General features: G+C 39.4%; 1 protein-coding gene across 1 annotated transcript; it reads right to left on the bottom strand.

Moving 5' to 3' along the window:
* c1qtnf6a (C1q and TNF related 6a) lies at positions 1–7,116 on the bottom strand. The gene is made up of 3 exons (XM_034088473.2): positions 6,757–7,116; positions 2,007–2,213; positions 1–1,224 (listed from the first exon to the last, which is right to left on the bottom strand). The coding sequence occupies exons 2-3, from the start codon at positions 2,203–2,205 to the stop codon at positions 671–673; spliced, it is 753 nt and encodes a 250-aa protein (XP_033944364.1). The 5' UTR covers positions 2,206–2,213; positions 6,757–7,116; the 3' UTR covers positions 1–670.
* Between the last annotated feature and the right edge of the window lie 8,827 nt (positions 7,117–15,943).

The following is a 15,943-nucleotide window of genomic DNA, read 5'->3' as shown; positions in this document are numbered from 1 at the left end:
TCTGTTTTGCTTGTTTTATTTTCAACGTAAGTGGGGTGTAAACGTCCCTCTAGTGGTCATAGTGGGGAACTGCATTCATGTTTGGCTAATAACATTTTAAACACTATACAGTTTTATGTATAAAACCCTGTACATGAGTGTGATAACAATACACAAGAGTATTATAAATGTGGTAGCTTCATTAACACAGACCGTTTTTTTAGCACCAGCGAAGAGGGATAACAAAAATTACCCTGAAGTCACAAACCCTGACATATTTATACTTTAAACAGCATATTCAGTTAAATTATTGACATTTTTATTTTAGCACCACGATGAAGCCTGCACTGAAAAATGGAAACATTGACTTCAATTAAATGTATTATGTCTTATGTCAGATTACACATAATTGTATTAGGTTAGTTGAAAGCAATAAAATGTAAATAGGTTAAACTTAATATTATTGCTTTCAACTAACCTAATACAGTTATGTGTAATCTGGTGACATAATACATTTAATTAAAGACAACGTTTACAGTTTTTTAGTGATGTGAACCTCTATTTTAATTTCAATATAAACCTTAGAAGAAACAATTTTTCAGTGAGTCTATGTGAAACTTCAATTAGTTTGCTTTCCATCCACCTGAGCTCAACAGTCTCATGCTCGGCCTTTCTGCATTACCTCTCTTTTTTAGTTCCCCTCTGTGGTTCCTTTGATGAGGTATCCATTAAAAGTGATATAGACGTCTACATCATCGCTGTAAATGGCGTTCTCCCTCTCCCTCTTGTAGAGGCGCACCCACACCTCGTCCTTCAGCTTCAGCTCCAACATCAGGCTCTGACTCTGCATGATGGAGCGGTCGCTGGGCTGGGTGTAAACGATCACCTTCTCCGTGTCGTTGTGCATGATGTGCAGGTACGTCTCTTTGAAGTTCCACGTGTGGATGTTTAGGTTGAAGAAGTAGATCCCCGGGACGCGGCAAAGGAATTTCCCGTCAAACATGTTGAAGTGGTCGTCCTGGTTGACGAAGACCGTGTCGAAGACGAGCGCCTGGTAGGACTCCAGGCTGTGCAGGGATTTGCGGCGGCCCACGGAGAAGGCAGAGTGCTGGACTTTGCAGGCGTCTCCTGGGACCCCCGCCGGGCCCTTAGTGCCTTTCAAGCCCATTGTACCCCTGGAGCCTGGAGGGCCTTCTGGTCCACTTTTACCTGAAGTTCCTCGGTCGCCACGTTCTCCTTTGTCACCTAAACAGAGAGATTATAGTCAAACTACCGTCAGAAATAAAGAATATGTCAACACAAAGATACGTTTAATTTAAGAAAACGATTGATGTGTTTTAAGGCAAGGCAAGTTTATTTCTACAGCTTTTTTAGCTTTTTCACTTTTCAACACAAGGACATTCAAAGTGCTTTACAAAAATGAAAGACATTAAGAGCATAAGCATTATAAACATTAAAAAGCAAAGAAAATAAAACATGAATAACACAGGTACATGAATAAAAGTTACAGTGCAGTGGAAGATGTGAATAGTTCAAACGTAAGTTGGGTACTGAAGCTGAGTTGAAGAGTTCTTCACACTGTATGAACGGTTGAGATCATCGAGAATGAGTCGATCGACAGAAAAAAAGGTTTTTGATCAGCGATTAAGCGTTAAAGTAATTTTAATTATATTGTCAAACACACTTGGAAAGAGAAGGGTGAGCCGGGCGGTGTTAAGGCTGCACCCTCATTGCTGGATGCCAATCATTTCGACACCCTAAATTCCACTTGAAGAAAATATGTGGGAGTTAGCTTGAAAAAGAAGCTTGATAAATTCAAGGAATTGTTCATGTCATAAAGATAACTTTTGGGTTTCGAAAGTCATTGCATAACTTGGAAAACCTGCAGCATTCTCTAAAATCTTCTCGAGTTTTCTGCTTATCAGCAAATGCAGACTTTTAAGGCCTCCTAAGACACCTAAGATGTGGCCATATATGGTGGTTAAAAGTGCATCAACCAAGACAAAAGGTGGTCTGACATGGAGTACCTTTGAGGATGGTCATGTTGATGTAGGTGCGGATCTCAGGCTTGTGGCTGAGCTGTGTGTCTGGGGGAGGAGGGTCTCCGCTGCCCTCTGGTGGCTCCAGGTGATCACAGCAGCGTCTGCAGGGGACAGGAGAAGAACCTGGGGGGGGCACCAGGGCCCCGAGGGAGGCGAGGGACAGAAGGACGAGGACACCCAGCATATCTGCGCCTAGAGTAAGAACAGAGAATGGTCAGATCAAGTCTGAAATTGGACTTGCATCACAGCAGCTCCAGGTGTAACATCAACAAAGACAAATATCAAGACGCAATACATGAAAAACAAACAACAAACATTTAACATAACAGCACGATCAGTGAGAGAAAACAAGCTCAAAGAGTCTTTACTGTGAGGGTGGACTGGAGCACAAAGGATGCTTCAGTCTCACTTTATTGAATCGAGGGGCCCTGTATCTCCGATAAGATCAGGGGTCTCAAACTCAAGGACCGGGGGCCAAATCCGGCCCGCGACTTCCTTTTATTTGGCCCCGCAAGAGCTTGCAAAGAATATAATACGTTTATTATACGGTTACAGGCCGATTTATAGAAGCACGTTGCCCATAAACCACATGTCCCACAATGCATCTCGTTTTGTGACATGCGCACTGAAGAGACTTGCAATTATTTGCCCTGGACTTCTGCTTTCAGACGTAGTTACTTACTGAGTTATTATCCTATCCGATAATAATCCAATTCAGAGGCAATAATGTAATATAATACATTATTTTATATATATATTATTATTTATATAGTTACAACGGGCCTTTGAGTGCAACCTTTATGCGAATGTGGCCCACGATGACATTTAGTTTGACACCCCTGGATTAGATGGTAGTTCATATTCACTGTTCAGAACGTGACTGGAAAAGCCACAGCATTTTCGACTAATCAGCTTTAAATGAATCTACTTATTTCTGTAAATAGTTATCGCCACAATAAACCCTATTTAATTTTGTCTTAATGTACATATCATCTACTATTTTTATTGTATTTTTGTATTTTATTATATATGTTGCATTGTTGGAGGAGCTCAGGTCAGAAGAATTGCATTGCCATTTCTACCCTGTAGCTTTGAGCATATGACAATAACACTTTGAATCTTGAATCTTCTCCTGGTGAATGTTGGGGATTTATTTCACTTGCGATCTGAGTCAGCGCGAAAGTGAACTTGACAATGTCAACGAACAATAGCATTGTGATGTTCAGCAGGTATATTGTTAACCATGTCTACGGTCTTAGTCTAAACCAGGCACAAACTAGAGCTGAGGTATTTGGACATCAACAAAGTATTGGACGGATTAACATTTGAATATCCTCTCTCTAAACAGCCAGTAGTCTGTAGGCAGCAGGGTTTTGGCATCGGAGCGTTCTGGATTCATTTTGTTTGGCAAGATGTATCGACCAATCAATTCCAAGACAGCTCTGGCTGAATACGGATACACATTTGGAGTGGAGTGCAAAAGTGGTTGAAATCATTGACCGAAGTGCTTTGTTGGAACTTGTTGGTATTGTTTGTTGAACATTAAGCTTTTGACTACCTTGTAAAATAGCTCCTTGCTGATCTGACTGTAAACAATAGGCAGTGCGCTGAAATTAATTTATACCAGCTAGAACCCTCTCTCCCTTTCTCCCAGTGGCTGAGGGAAGGTCATAAGGTAGGCACCATCTTCTGGAAACCATGAATGCCTGAAAAAAACATCCCAGCAACCAATCCAACGCTGTTTGCCAGGAGTCAGACGAGATATCTGGAATGTAGTTTGATGTGCTTTATGGAAACATGGCTGCACTACGATATATCTGACAACAACCTTTCCATCGATGGCTTCAGGACTGTTCGGGCAAAGCTTGCATCAAATACTTTTCCATCAACAACGCTTCCATCAACAACGCTTCCATCAACAACGCTTCCATCAACTTTCCTAACGTTTCAAGGTTTCCATCAACGTTTTTCTGTTGTTGTATTCCAATATTGTGCAACTGTCAAAAACCTAGATGCCCCCTGTGGTTAATAAAGTATTTTTGATCGATTGATTGGTCAAATAGTTGATGAGCTATTTCAGTATCTAAGTGGTAGACTGACCCACCAATGAAAAGCACAATTATAAGGCAGATAAAGAGGCAGACAAATCTCTTTGCATAATTCTTAAAGGCTTTTAGGGGTCTTGGTGAAGAAAGTGTTAACAAGTTAAAAGGTCTGCATATTTGTAAGATGAGGCAAAACCATGGGGATTCCCAAAAGCAACAAAACGGTGTTAATTAGAGAGGAAGGAATTAGAGCACGATGAGATAAAGGCCTGTTGGGGATTTGCTTCTATCTTTTTATGAACCACTCATCTCATTTTGTTTAATTGTGGATTAAACACAACTTGAATATTTAATTCACCAATTGGGATTCATTCATTTGCCTTTTAATCATGTTAAATGTTTCTGAAGTAAGAGGAAAACATACATCATGAGTTCACACAAGGAAATGGGGAAAACCACCAGAAGCAAAGACGATTCAATTGAATTTAAGAAACATATGTACAAGACGTTGTTCAGCAGCTTCTCAGGAAATAAGACCGTTATGTGTCTGTGTCACTCCCAGAGCAGCGGAAAGAGAAAGAGGAGTCTTCAACCCTGAGCCAAAGAAAGCATGTATCACCCCAAAGAAAAGAAACATTGTGGAAAAACTAATAAAGTGAAGCATTTTTGTAATTATGAGTTGGCCATGCGTTCACAGTGGCATTTCAATGGCTGCTAAAAATTAAAATCCATGGAGGGTTTCTGCACTCACTCACCCACAGAGAAGGTTCCCTCACTAATGCGCTCCTCATGCAAATCCCCAAAGTAAAGAAAATGTCAAAATAATGGAGCGTGCATACAAGGACCATAAATCCCCTGAAAAATTACCCCGCAGGCAGCCCATCATTTATCCCCAATTAGCTCAGAAAAGGTCGAAGGCTTATTTTATCCTGAGAAAGTCAGTGGAGTGGGTTTTTTAAACAGAGAGCCAAGCTGAGTAGTTTTTTAATGGAAAAGCAATGGCTGTCTGCCAGTGATCAGCCTGTAACTGGAACAGTGTGTCCTGCTGTGTTTATACAGGACAGCTGTATCCATACCGCCTGATTGTTGCATCCTCCATACAGGGGTGCACAACTCAGGAAAATACCACAAAACAGATACTCTGTACACAGAACGCTGTGACTGGTGCAGCATCGCTTTGATCAACAGACAACACAACTTGGACCAATTATATTCCCAGTGGTATTCTGAAACTGGACCATTTTGTGGTCTTTACCCAGTTTATTAGTTACATATGTACAGTCAGATACAGTCCAAGTACTTTATTCTTCTGAAGGTTTTTTGAAACTGGAGGATGGAGGAAATCAAATGTCTACAAACAGACCAGTAAAGACCACCGACAGACACAGAAACAACTACAAAAAGACAACAAACGATGATATGGATATACAAAAGACTACAAGGACAATACAATGACTACTTGGAGGTGCGAAATGCCCAGAAAGATTTTGGTCTCGACAAGAGATCAGGCCAATGCAAAAAAAGTTCCACAGAGACACAAAAAAGAGCCACAAAACAGCTACATCTAAGTGACACAAAACAAACTAGACCCTGCTAAATGGCTTAGGCAGAATGACTACAAAGAAACACAACATAACTTCTAATAGAGGCTAAAAAGAGACACGACCACAAAGAGATGCAAAATGACCATAAGAATATGCAATATCTTTACAAAGAGACACAAGATGACTATTGTATTGTACAAGTGCAAAAAGACACACACAGATGGAAAGCAACATGACATAGCTTCGTTGTTTGTTTGTGTATTTTGCAGTCTCTCACAGCGGCCCTTTGAAATATCCAATGGGCCCATTATCTCAAAACCTGTCCAAATGTACTGTCATTATGTTCAGGGTTGTTAGGAAGCGCAGTTTTGATAGCCTCCTATTGCACTTTTATAAACTCTGATGCTGTGTGTGTTTACCACACTCTCGCAGCTTCATACAGCTTCGTATGCATATTAAATTAACATATTATTGTTGGTCCTGATGTTGTGTACTCTGGAGTCACCCAGTGTAAATCTGCTGCTGTTGGGGTGTCCAGTGTGTTTCATATGGCTCCTACACTGACCAGGGATATTGGAAAACCGCATCTGAACTGGAAACGGGTAAATGGAAGACACTGTGTCCTTGGGCAAGACACTTCACCTGAACTTGCTCCTGTGGGTATTGTCCACAGTGACCATTGCATGTATACAAAATATGTGTAATGTGTATTTGTAAAGCGCTTTGAGCATCTGGAAAAGCGATATAATAAATATAAGGAATTATTATTATTATTATTACTGTCCCGACGAGGAGGAGGGGCTTCTTTATGGGTTTTGGCGCTTTTGTTTTCTTATCGCAAATGTAGATATGCATTGTAAATCCAATTAGGATAAATCTTCATCTTTACCTTAACGTTTGAAAAGTCCAAGTTAACTAAACACCCAAAGGGGCTATAGACAGTGAAACAACTAATTAAATATGGTCTACATTGAGCAGATTACCTATACACGCGGATGTGTTTCTCTTGGTGGTTTCGTGAAGCCCGGTGAGGTTCAAGCGTTAAAAAAGTTGCGATCAGAAGTTCATCGTTTCATTTACTCACAACTCTCCCATTCAGCGACCATGCAGACACATAACTGACACATTAATCTGGATGGATCTCACCTCGTTCACGGTCCTGCAGCTGCTTCAGTCCTCCGGAGGAGAGAGAGAGTCCTGAGTCAGCAGCTCTCCGCCGTGTGTCTCCCACAGATCCCTCCTAGTTTCATGCAGGCAACATAGTGTCTCTCCATTGATCTGGGATGACTCAGTCTTAGCAGATTCATACCAAGTTGATGCTTCTGTTAAAACTACTATGAGACAGTAGTTCAATCTGTGTTGTTTCGCTGCAGGTAAGTCGTGTACAGGGCAGTTTGTGCGATCATAGCTCTGAGGACCACCCTGCAGGGTCTAATGACAACGTCTCTAAACTACAGGTCCCCCCAGGTCCGCACTTCCTCTCTGCTGAATTCCTCCATTCCTCTTTCCCTGCTATCTGCTGCAGCTGCAGAGAGAGAGAGAGAGAGAGAGGCAATCATATTTCCAGACCTGGTGTAACCTTGTGCCTCACCTTAAAAAAATGTGCCCTGATAAGACGGAAATGTCCAATTTAAATGACAAACTTACAAACAAAAAATGTAGTTATTACACTAAAGCTATGGCAGAGTGAAAACCTAAAATAATAGATGATTTCATGCTGAATTTACAATGAGCTTAAAACAATCAATCAATCAATGTTTATTTATATAGCCCAATATCACAAATGTTACATTTGTCTCAGTGGACTTCACAGTTTGTACAGAATATCAGTATGACAATACGACAACCTCTGTCCTTAGCCCTCTGTCCTTAGACCCTCACATCGTACAAGGAAACACTTCCAGAGAAAACCCAGTTTAAAGGGGGAAATGGGAGAAACCTCAGGGAGAGCAACAGAGGAGGGATCCCTCTCCCAGGACGGACAGACGTGCAATAGATGCCGTGTGTAAATTGAAAAGATAATACATTTGCAACATGTAGTCCAAATGTTTGGAAATGCATGTGTGTATAATAGGAAGATGAATCCACGAGGATATCCATCCAGGACCGATGATCCAGGACCACAGCCACGACTCAAGATCCAGGGCACAGGACCGCAGGATCATCCATGACTCCGGATCCCGGCGTATATAGACACCAAAAAGAACGACATTTGGGGAAGCTGGGTTAATGGGAACATGAGAGTACACGGGTATAGACAGAGAGAAGGAAGAAGTAAGATGTCCCCCGACAAACTAAGCCTATATCAGCAAAACTAGGGGCTGAATCTAATCAGCCCTAACTATAAGCTTTATCAAAAAGGAAGGTCTTAAGCGCACTCTTAAAACGGATAGGGTGTCTGCCGCCCGAACACAAACTGGAAGCTGATTCCACAAATGTGGAGCTTGATAAGAAAAGGCTCTGGCTCCCATTGTACTTTTAGAGACTCTAGGAACAACCAACAACCCTGCATTCTTGGAACGCAATGCCCTAGTAGGACAGTAGGGTATAATGAGTTCTTTAAGGTAAGATGGTGCCTGCCCATTAAGGGCTTTGTAGGCGAGAAGAAGAATTTTAAATGCTATCCTGTGTTCTATAGGGAGCCAGTGTAAGGCAGCCAGAACAGGAGTAATGTGGTCCCTTTTCCTAACTCTGGTTAGGACACGAGCCGCAGCATTTTGAATCAGCTGAAGCGACTTGACTGACTTCTTGGTACTCCCTGATAATAAAGAGTTACAATAATCCAGCCTAGAAGTAACAAATGCATGGACTAGTTTCTCTGCATCGTTTTGTGGCAAGATATGCCTGATTTTTGCAATGTTACGTAGATGGAAGTAGGCGGTCCTTGAAATAGATTTTATGTGGGCGTTAAAGGATAAATCCTGATCAAATATAACACCAAGATTCCTTACAGTCTCACTGGAGGCCAAATAAATGCCATCCATAGTTAGTATATCTTTATATTTGTTTCGTAGATTCTTCGGGCCAAGTACAATAAAAAAGTTTAAGGTCATCCACGTTTTTAAGTCCTTAAGGACTTAAAAACAATTTGGTTTTAATGGAGAGTGTTCGTCCTTGAGTGTCTGTATTCTGGCTACACATTTTAATAGTCTCATTATATATATTTGGAGCTGAGATGGAACTTCCAAAGGAAAAAATGAGGTACTTCGGTGGTTCATGTCAACTGTGATTTAAATTAGTATGCTAGTGAAAAACAGGCCAAAAACAAAATGTTCTTACTCCAAAAAAATGAACAGCTGACGCCAAAGAGTGTGTGTCAGTACAACCACAGACTAAAAACGACAACTAATAGACAGAAAAACGACTGTAAAGAGAAACGAAAGACTGCACGGAGAATGAAATGACTAATTGGAGACGCATAATGCCCACACAGATACACAATGACTAAAGATCAAGCGAACATAAAGAGAGTTAAAACAACTACTAAGAAATGCAAAAACTTCCAAGAGACGCCAAAAAGAGAACTACAATTATACAAGTGTTGAAAAAACGACAAGAGACACAAGATGACTCAGTAAAGATATATAAATACACATCCACTCTCTCCCTATTGAAGACATGTTGCAGTGGAGTCATAGCTGGTTGAACTCCATCTTCTTTACGACCCCATGTTGGAGTTGTTGGCAGTCTGTCAGAGAACGAGAGGATACGAGGCAGGAATTGTGGACACGTGTACCTCGAGCACAGCTGTGGACCATTACAGCTGTGAGCCCCGAGGGTTGAGGTTTCATGTTCTGCGGTTACATCAGGAGAACATTCCTCTGGTTTTCCGGCCAATGTAAACTTATACGAGTCTAGCCTGTGACCACCTGACCTGCGATATCTCTGTAAATATTTACTAGCTGTTGTCATTACAAATCAGACTCTACTATTGGAGCTCACAACTCTTCCTCCTGTCTGACCCCAGTAGTCCTCCTCTACTGTTCTGTCGTAAATCAGAGGTCTCATTTGTCTCTCTGTTTGGTGTCTGTTTTATAAGCTCAAGCCGTATCCCACCCCCATGACCTCAGAGCTATAAAAGGACTAGTTTTGACCTTACAGGTGAACCATTTGCTCTCCTGGGATTGGCGACTGATGATGGCGCTCGCTTGTGTCATAAAAGATGGAGATTTTGAAGGCCTGACGAATACTTTTATTTGGACACAACAACCTTACATCCACTTTTCCAGAACACAAACATGTTATTGTTGTGGCTGCCATGATGATGGGCCAATGCGTTCAAAGTGGAAAACCAGAAATGAGTTGAAATGTGAGCCTTCAAAACATTCCTGTGGCTCGGCGGAGGAAACACCGCTAGAGGACGGACAGTTGGTTAGCATTTAAGCATGTGACAAAACTACAAGCTGAAAAAAGGATTTTATGAGATTTTAAAATTAGGCCTGCATCACCCTCTTTTATTAGGAACAGCTGATTTGAAACTAGAAACAGACATAGATGAATGGTTCCCAACTTCGATCTCTGTGTGACGTAAATGAAATAAAAACCGTCCCTGAAATTAAAGATAATCCTTTCAGTCACAATACTATCAAACTCTAGGTTAGAACAGTACCACTTTACAATAAGGCTACCCTTATAAAGAGTTTAGGAATAGTTTGTAATTAATTAATTAATTAGGTTGTGAACACTTTATAAATCATTAATACGCTTTTACAAGACATGAGATAAACAGGGCAACTGTGACCGGTTGCTTGACAAATAGTGAGCCCACATTTACCTAGTGCTAAGTCTTATTAGAAATGCTAGTCCATTACATTGCATTTAGCTTCAGTAACTCATTCATAAATGGGAATGTGTTTTACACTTTACAATAAGGCTCCCTTTTTATAAATGTTAGCAACTCGTAAATAAATGGTCATAAAGAGATGCCAAGAAACATCAAGATGGATGGGGGGGAATCAACTCAGTGAACAACAGATACCAAGGATGCCAACCCAGTCTCACAAAAAAACGTGTAATAACTACGTTGGTCCACAACGTAGGACGTAGTATTTCTACAAAAACGCCTCTGAAATTGTAAGATCCCTACGTTCGAACGCATTTTAATGGCCAAACTAACTTTAAAATAGGCATTTTCCACCGAGAATAAAACGAAGTTCGGCCATGTTTTTTTTTCTGCAGGGAGAAATGTGAAGATCACGTGACATAGACCAGCCATTGGAATGAATGGTGAAAAAAAACGTAGGGATCTTACCATTTCTGAGGCGTTTTTGTATAAATACTACGTCCTATGTTGTGGACCAACGTAGTTATTACACGTTTTTTGTGAGACTGGGTTGAGGATGCTGGCTGAGGAAGAAGACGAAGTAAGTAACCAATATAAGGCTTAGTCATCTTGCCAAATAGTGAGCCTGTGTTGATGTATGACAACTATGTTAGAACTGGTTTATAAATGGTTCTTAATGATTAATAAAGTGTTTACAACCTAATTCATAACCTAATTATAAACCCTTTATGAATCCTTTATAAGGGTATTCTCATTGTAAAGTGGTACCGATATAATAAAAGGAAAAACATTCCACCGTATATATTAAAACCCCTGACTTACGGTTCATTCAAATGCATTATTATCTTTAATGAGGGAGAAAATACTTTCACAAAGAGATACATTCTTTAGAGACAATATTTATTTGTATTGAAGCCACAAGATGCCAAATATTTGTTATCACATTCTTAGTCCCTATTTTAATCCTCTCAAATAGCCTCTATGCAAGATCATACAGAAATGGACAGTTACTACCTTTATTATTATCATTACTATTTATGGTATTATTATTTTTAACACGTTATTTTAATTATATACATATTTATTTGCTTTTTATCAAAACAAAAGAACATGTTCATTATTTGTATTTATTTATTATATTATTATTTGAATATTTAATACGTTATTTTAATGATATTTTAATTTTGTATTGCTTTTTTTTACAAACATGTTTTATTTATTATTAATAATGTATTTATTTTCATTATTATTATTTTATTACTTTTTTAAACTATTGTATATCTTTTTTTTTAAGTTGTCTCTAGCAATGCAAAGGGAACTTCTTTTTTAATGTCTAATGTAATGGGGAACATCAATACTACATTATATTAAATGAAACTGCACTTCACCTAAAAGAGAACGCTCACAGTAAGTCAAAGTGCATGTGAATCCACCGGAGGATGTGCAGCTGTGTCTCTGTTTCCTAAAGAGGGTGAAACACGGGCATCCCGACCCCAAATCCCCCCCCCCCCCCCCCTCACTGCGGGTTACATCCAAAACAAGCCCTGAGGTTTATTATCAGACTTTACAGGTTCTGCTTTTCATTCAATCCCTCTTTCATTCACTCCGTCTCTCTTTCTCTCCATCTATTCTTTGCCAAAGCTTCCTCTGAGATTGACTGTCAGAACAAACAAGCTTAATGAAATGAAACAGAGATTAAGATAATGTTCATTAAATCAGGGCGAATAATTGAGATGCTAGTTTTCTTTGTTATACTGAAGACAAAAGCAGATCCATAAGGAAGAAGAGGAAGAAGTTCTTATTCTCTTTTGTTCAGCTTTCTAATGTCCCCTAGTGGCAGAATGAACACAGTACATCTAAGATATTTGAGTCTGCTGTGAGATAAATATGAGAATTGTCTTTCCCAGTAACAACAACAGAGAGGAAGGAGACAGTATTGTATTACCCTGCACTCCATTGGTGAAAGTTCTGCACCGTTGCACCATTTTTGAAATATTTGTCCGAGTATTCGCACATCTAAAAATAACTTTTTCCATTCCACTACAAATCAGAGGCATATTTAACTTTTTCTTCAACTATGTCTCTGACAGCTTCACTTTCAAGACAAGACAACACATAATCAACACAGCATGAGAGTGTCTTATCGTATGTTCATTCACAGCTATGTCAAACAATCTCCACCCTAACTGTTGCAGCATTAAAGGGATGTTTCTGAAATGGGCCATTCCTGCAGGACTTTTACTAAAGTATTTTGCATTGTGGTATTACTGTTACTTTAGTCAAAGTGCTGAATACTTCCAGCTCCACTGCCAAAGACAATGGGTTCATAGGGTTGTTGCCATGTATCTATTTTACTGTTTTGTTATTTGTTGATTGTTAACCATATGAATAAGAGTATGAGATATAATAATTACATAGAAGTAGAAATACAACAGTCTAGACATTTAGAAATATATAGTAACATTTTACATTTTGAAATGATTATATGTTGTTATATGCATTGATAGAATAATGTTTGTACATATCAGTTTAAATGTTGCAACTGGTCGAGGAGGGGCTACTTTGAATACCTATAAATACTGCTGTGTATCTTAATCTAAAAAAAAAATTGATATTTGGTTTAAAACATATACTTTGTAACAATAATCGGAATCTGTAAAGTAGAAACTAAAGGTATTGAATACATGTAGTGGAGCAAACACTTCAATATGTTCCTCTAAGTGTGAAAATAAATTGGAAATGTAATAAGTAAATTACAGGTAACTCATAAGTGTCTTGACCAGCTATGAACACATGAATAATAATCATAACCCAGTATTTTAATGTATATTATTCTAAAATGGGCCATTACTTTTTTAATTGTCTTGCTTTTGGTACTTTAAGTATATTTGATGCCAGTACTTTTTTACTTAAGTAAGAGTATTTTTACACACTGAAAAAACTGAAATGTTGACTTTAGCTAAATGTGTTATGTCAACAGATTTATTTTACACAACTGTATTAGGTTAGTTGAAAGTATTAATATTAAGTTTAAATAAAAATATATTAGGTTCAACTTAAAGGTGGGGTAGGTACATTTGAGAAACCGGCTCGAGATCGCTAGAATTTGAAAATACACAACCGGAGAAAATCTGCCACTTCCTCACAGAGCCCCTCCTCCAACACACAGGAACGCGCACATGACCAATGAGGGCACGAGATAAGTTTGTGCCCCGATGGAAGGCTGACAGGCATGTAGGCCATCCAGTTACTTTAGCCGGGCCGGCTCAGATGATTGGTCGTGCTTTTTACAGCGCCACAGCTTCCACTTTTTACAGTATTACGGCTTCTACAGACGAACATTTTTTATGGATTTTTTGTCAAAGCACTTCAGATATTCATTGCTATCGGGATGTTAAGAGCATTCCATGGAATATAACAAAAAGTGTATCTCGAGCTGGTTTCTGAAACTTACCTACCCCACCTTTAATACTATTGCTTTTAACATACCTAATACAGTTATGTGAATTCTGTTGACACAATACTTTTAATTAAGGTCAACATTTCAGTTTTTTCAGTGCAAATTAGTTGCGCTACTTTTACAAGAAGTGCCTTTTTTATTCCAAATATCACTACGTGTGTAATCCCTGAAGTGGCTCGACATGTTCTGGGTATAATAAATAGGTTACGCTGTGACAAGGTAAGAAGAGTTGTACACACTCAGATGAAAAGCAACATCTTGTTTGTTCCTGACGTGGCTAAATATCTCCAACTCTAGGTGAGCGGAAGTCGCTGCTTGTGTCAAAGTTAAATGTCAAACCTCACTCTAATACAAACACGCTCACTCTCACACAGACCGCCAGGACCACCTGACAGGACATGTAAACACTTCACACACACGTTACACACATGCTGTCTCTAACACTGTTTCTCACACACACACACACACACACACACACACACACACACACACACACACACACACACACAAACACACACACACACACCCCTACAGGCCTCATCCCACAGCGACACAGGAAGTGAAAGGGTGACCCATTTCTACCAGAAGTTTATTTTGTTTGGTCTCTGCACACATGTCCCCGAGTGCAACGGAAATGTACTGCATGTGTAGAGACAGCAGCAAATACGACTGACCTCAATGATTTAAAAAGCCATCCAATAAATATTATACACAATTATTTGTTGCACTCACACAGTTACACATATCGTCTATTTCTGTATCTTAATTAAAACCCATTCAGGTCAGTAATACACCATCAAATGGACTACTGAGCAACAGTGGTGTAATGTAAAAAAGTACATTTACTCAAGTACTGTAGTAATTTAGAGGTACTTGTACTATACCCAGAGGTTGGAGAAGTACTCAGATCTTGTACTTCAGTAAAAGTAAAAGTTCCAGAGTGCAGGAATACTCTGTTACAGTAAAAGTCCTGCACTCAAAATGTTACTCAAATAAAAGTAGAAAAGTATGAGCGGCAACACATACTTAAAGTACCAAAAGTAAAAGTAGCCATTGTGCAGATTGGTCCATTTCAGAATAATATATATGATGTGTTTTATTATAAATATTGATGCATTAAAGTGTTCTCAAAGCTGGTAAATGTGCAGCTAGTTTTAATGACGTTGTATACTGCAGGGTAGCAGTAGTCCATTAATGCATCAATAATGTATTTAATATATATCTGTAAAACTGCAAATATGATTCTAAAATGAGCCATTATGCTTAAAGGTGGGGTAGGTAAGTTTCAGAAACCGGCTCGAGATACACTTTTTGTTATATTCCATGGAATGCTCTTAACATCCCGATAGCAATGAATATCTGAAGTGCTTTGACAAAAAATCCATAAAAAAAATGTCATCTGTAGAAGCCGTAATACTGTAAAAAGTACAACCTGGCCTACCTGCCTGTCAGCCTCCCATCGGGGCACAAACTTCTCTCGTGCCCTCATTGGTCATGTGCGCGTTCGTGTGTGTTGGAGGAGGGGCTCTATAAGGAAGTGGCAGATTTTCTCCGGTTGTGTATTTTCAAATTCTAGCGATCTCGAGCCGGTTTCTCAAACTTACGTAGGTAATTCACTTCAGAAACACGTTTTGTTATATTCCATGGAATGCTCTTAACGTCCCGATAGCAATGAATATATTAAATGCTTTGACAAAAAATACATAACAACATTTCATCTGTGGAAGCCGTGCTGTAAAAAGCACGACCAATCATCTGAGCCGGCCTGGCTAAAGCAACTGGATGGCCTACCTGCCTGTCAGCCTTCCATCGGGGCACAAACTTCGTGTGTGTTGGAGGAGGGGCTCTGTGAGGAAGTCTGAAGGAAGAGGCAGATTTTTTTCGGTTGTGTATTTTCAAATTCTAGCGCACTTGAGCTGGTTTCTCCATTCTTACCTACCCTACCTTTAAGTAAGATTTTCATTTTCTTTTTCTTGTATCAGAGTATTTTTTACAATTGAGATCACTATCGTTACTCAAGTAACAAATATTAGTAATTCTGCCTCCACTGGCACAAAGACAATTCTTTATTGTTAACTTTACCAGGAGGT

The sequence above is a fragment of the Pseudochaenichthys georgianus genome, chromosome 8 (genome assembly GCF_902827115.2).
Source record: "Pseudochaenichthys georgianus chromosome 8, fPseGeo1.2, whole genome shotgun sequence".
In the NCBI taxonomy this organism is placed as follows: Eukaryota; Metazoa; Chordata; class Actinopteri; order Perciformes; family Channichthyidae; genus Pseudochaenichthys; species Pseudochaenichthys georgianus.
This window is presented reverse-complemented; position numbering and strand designations above follow the sequence as displayed.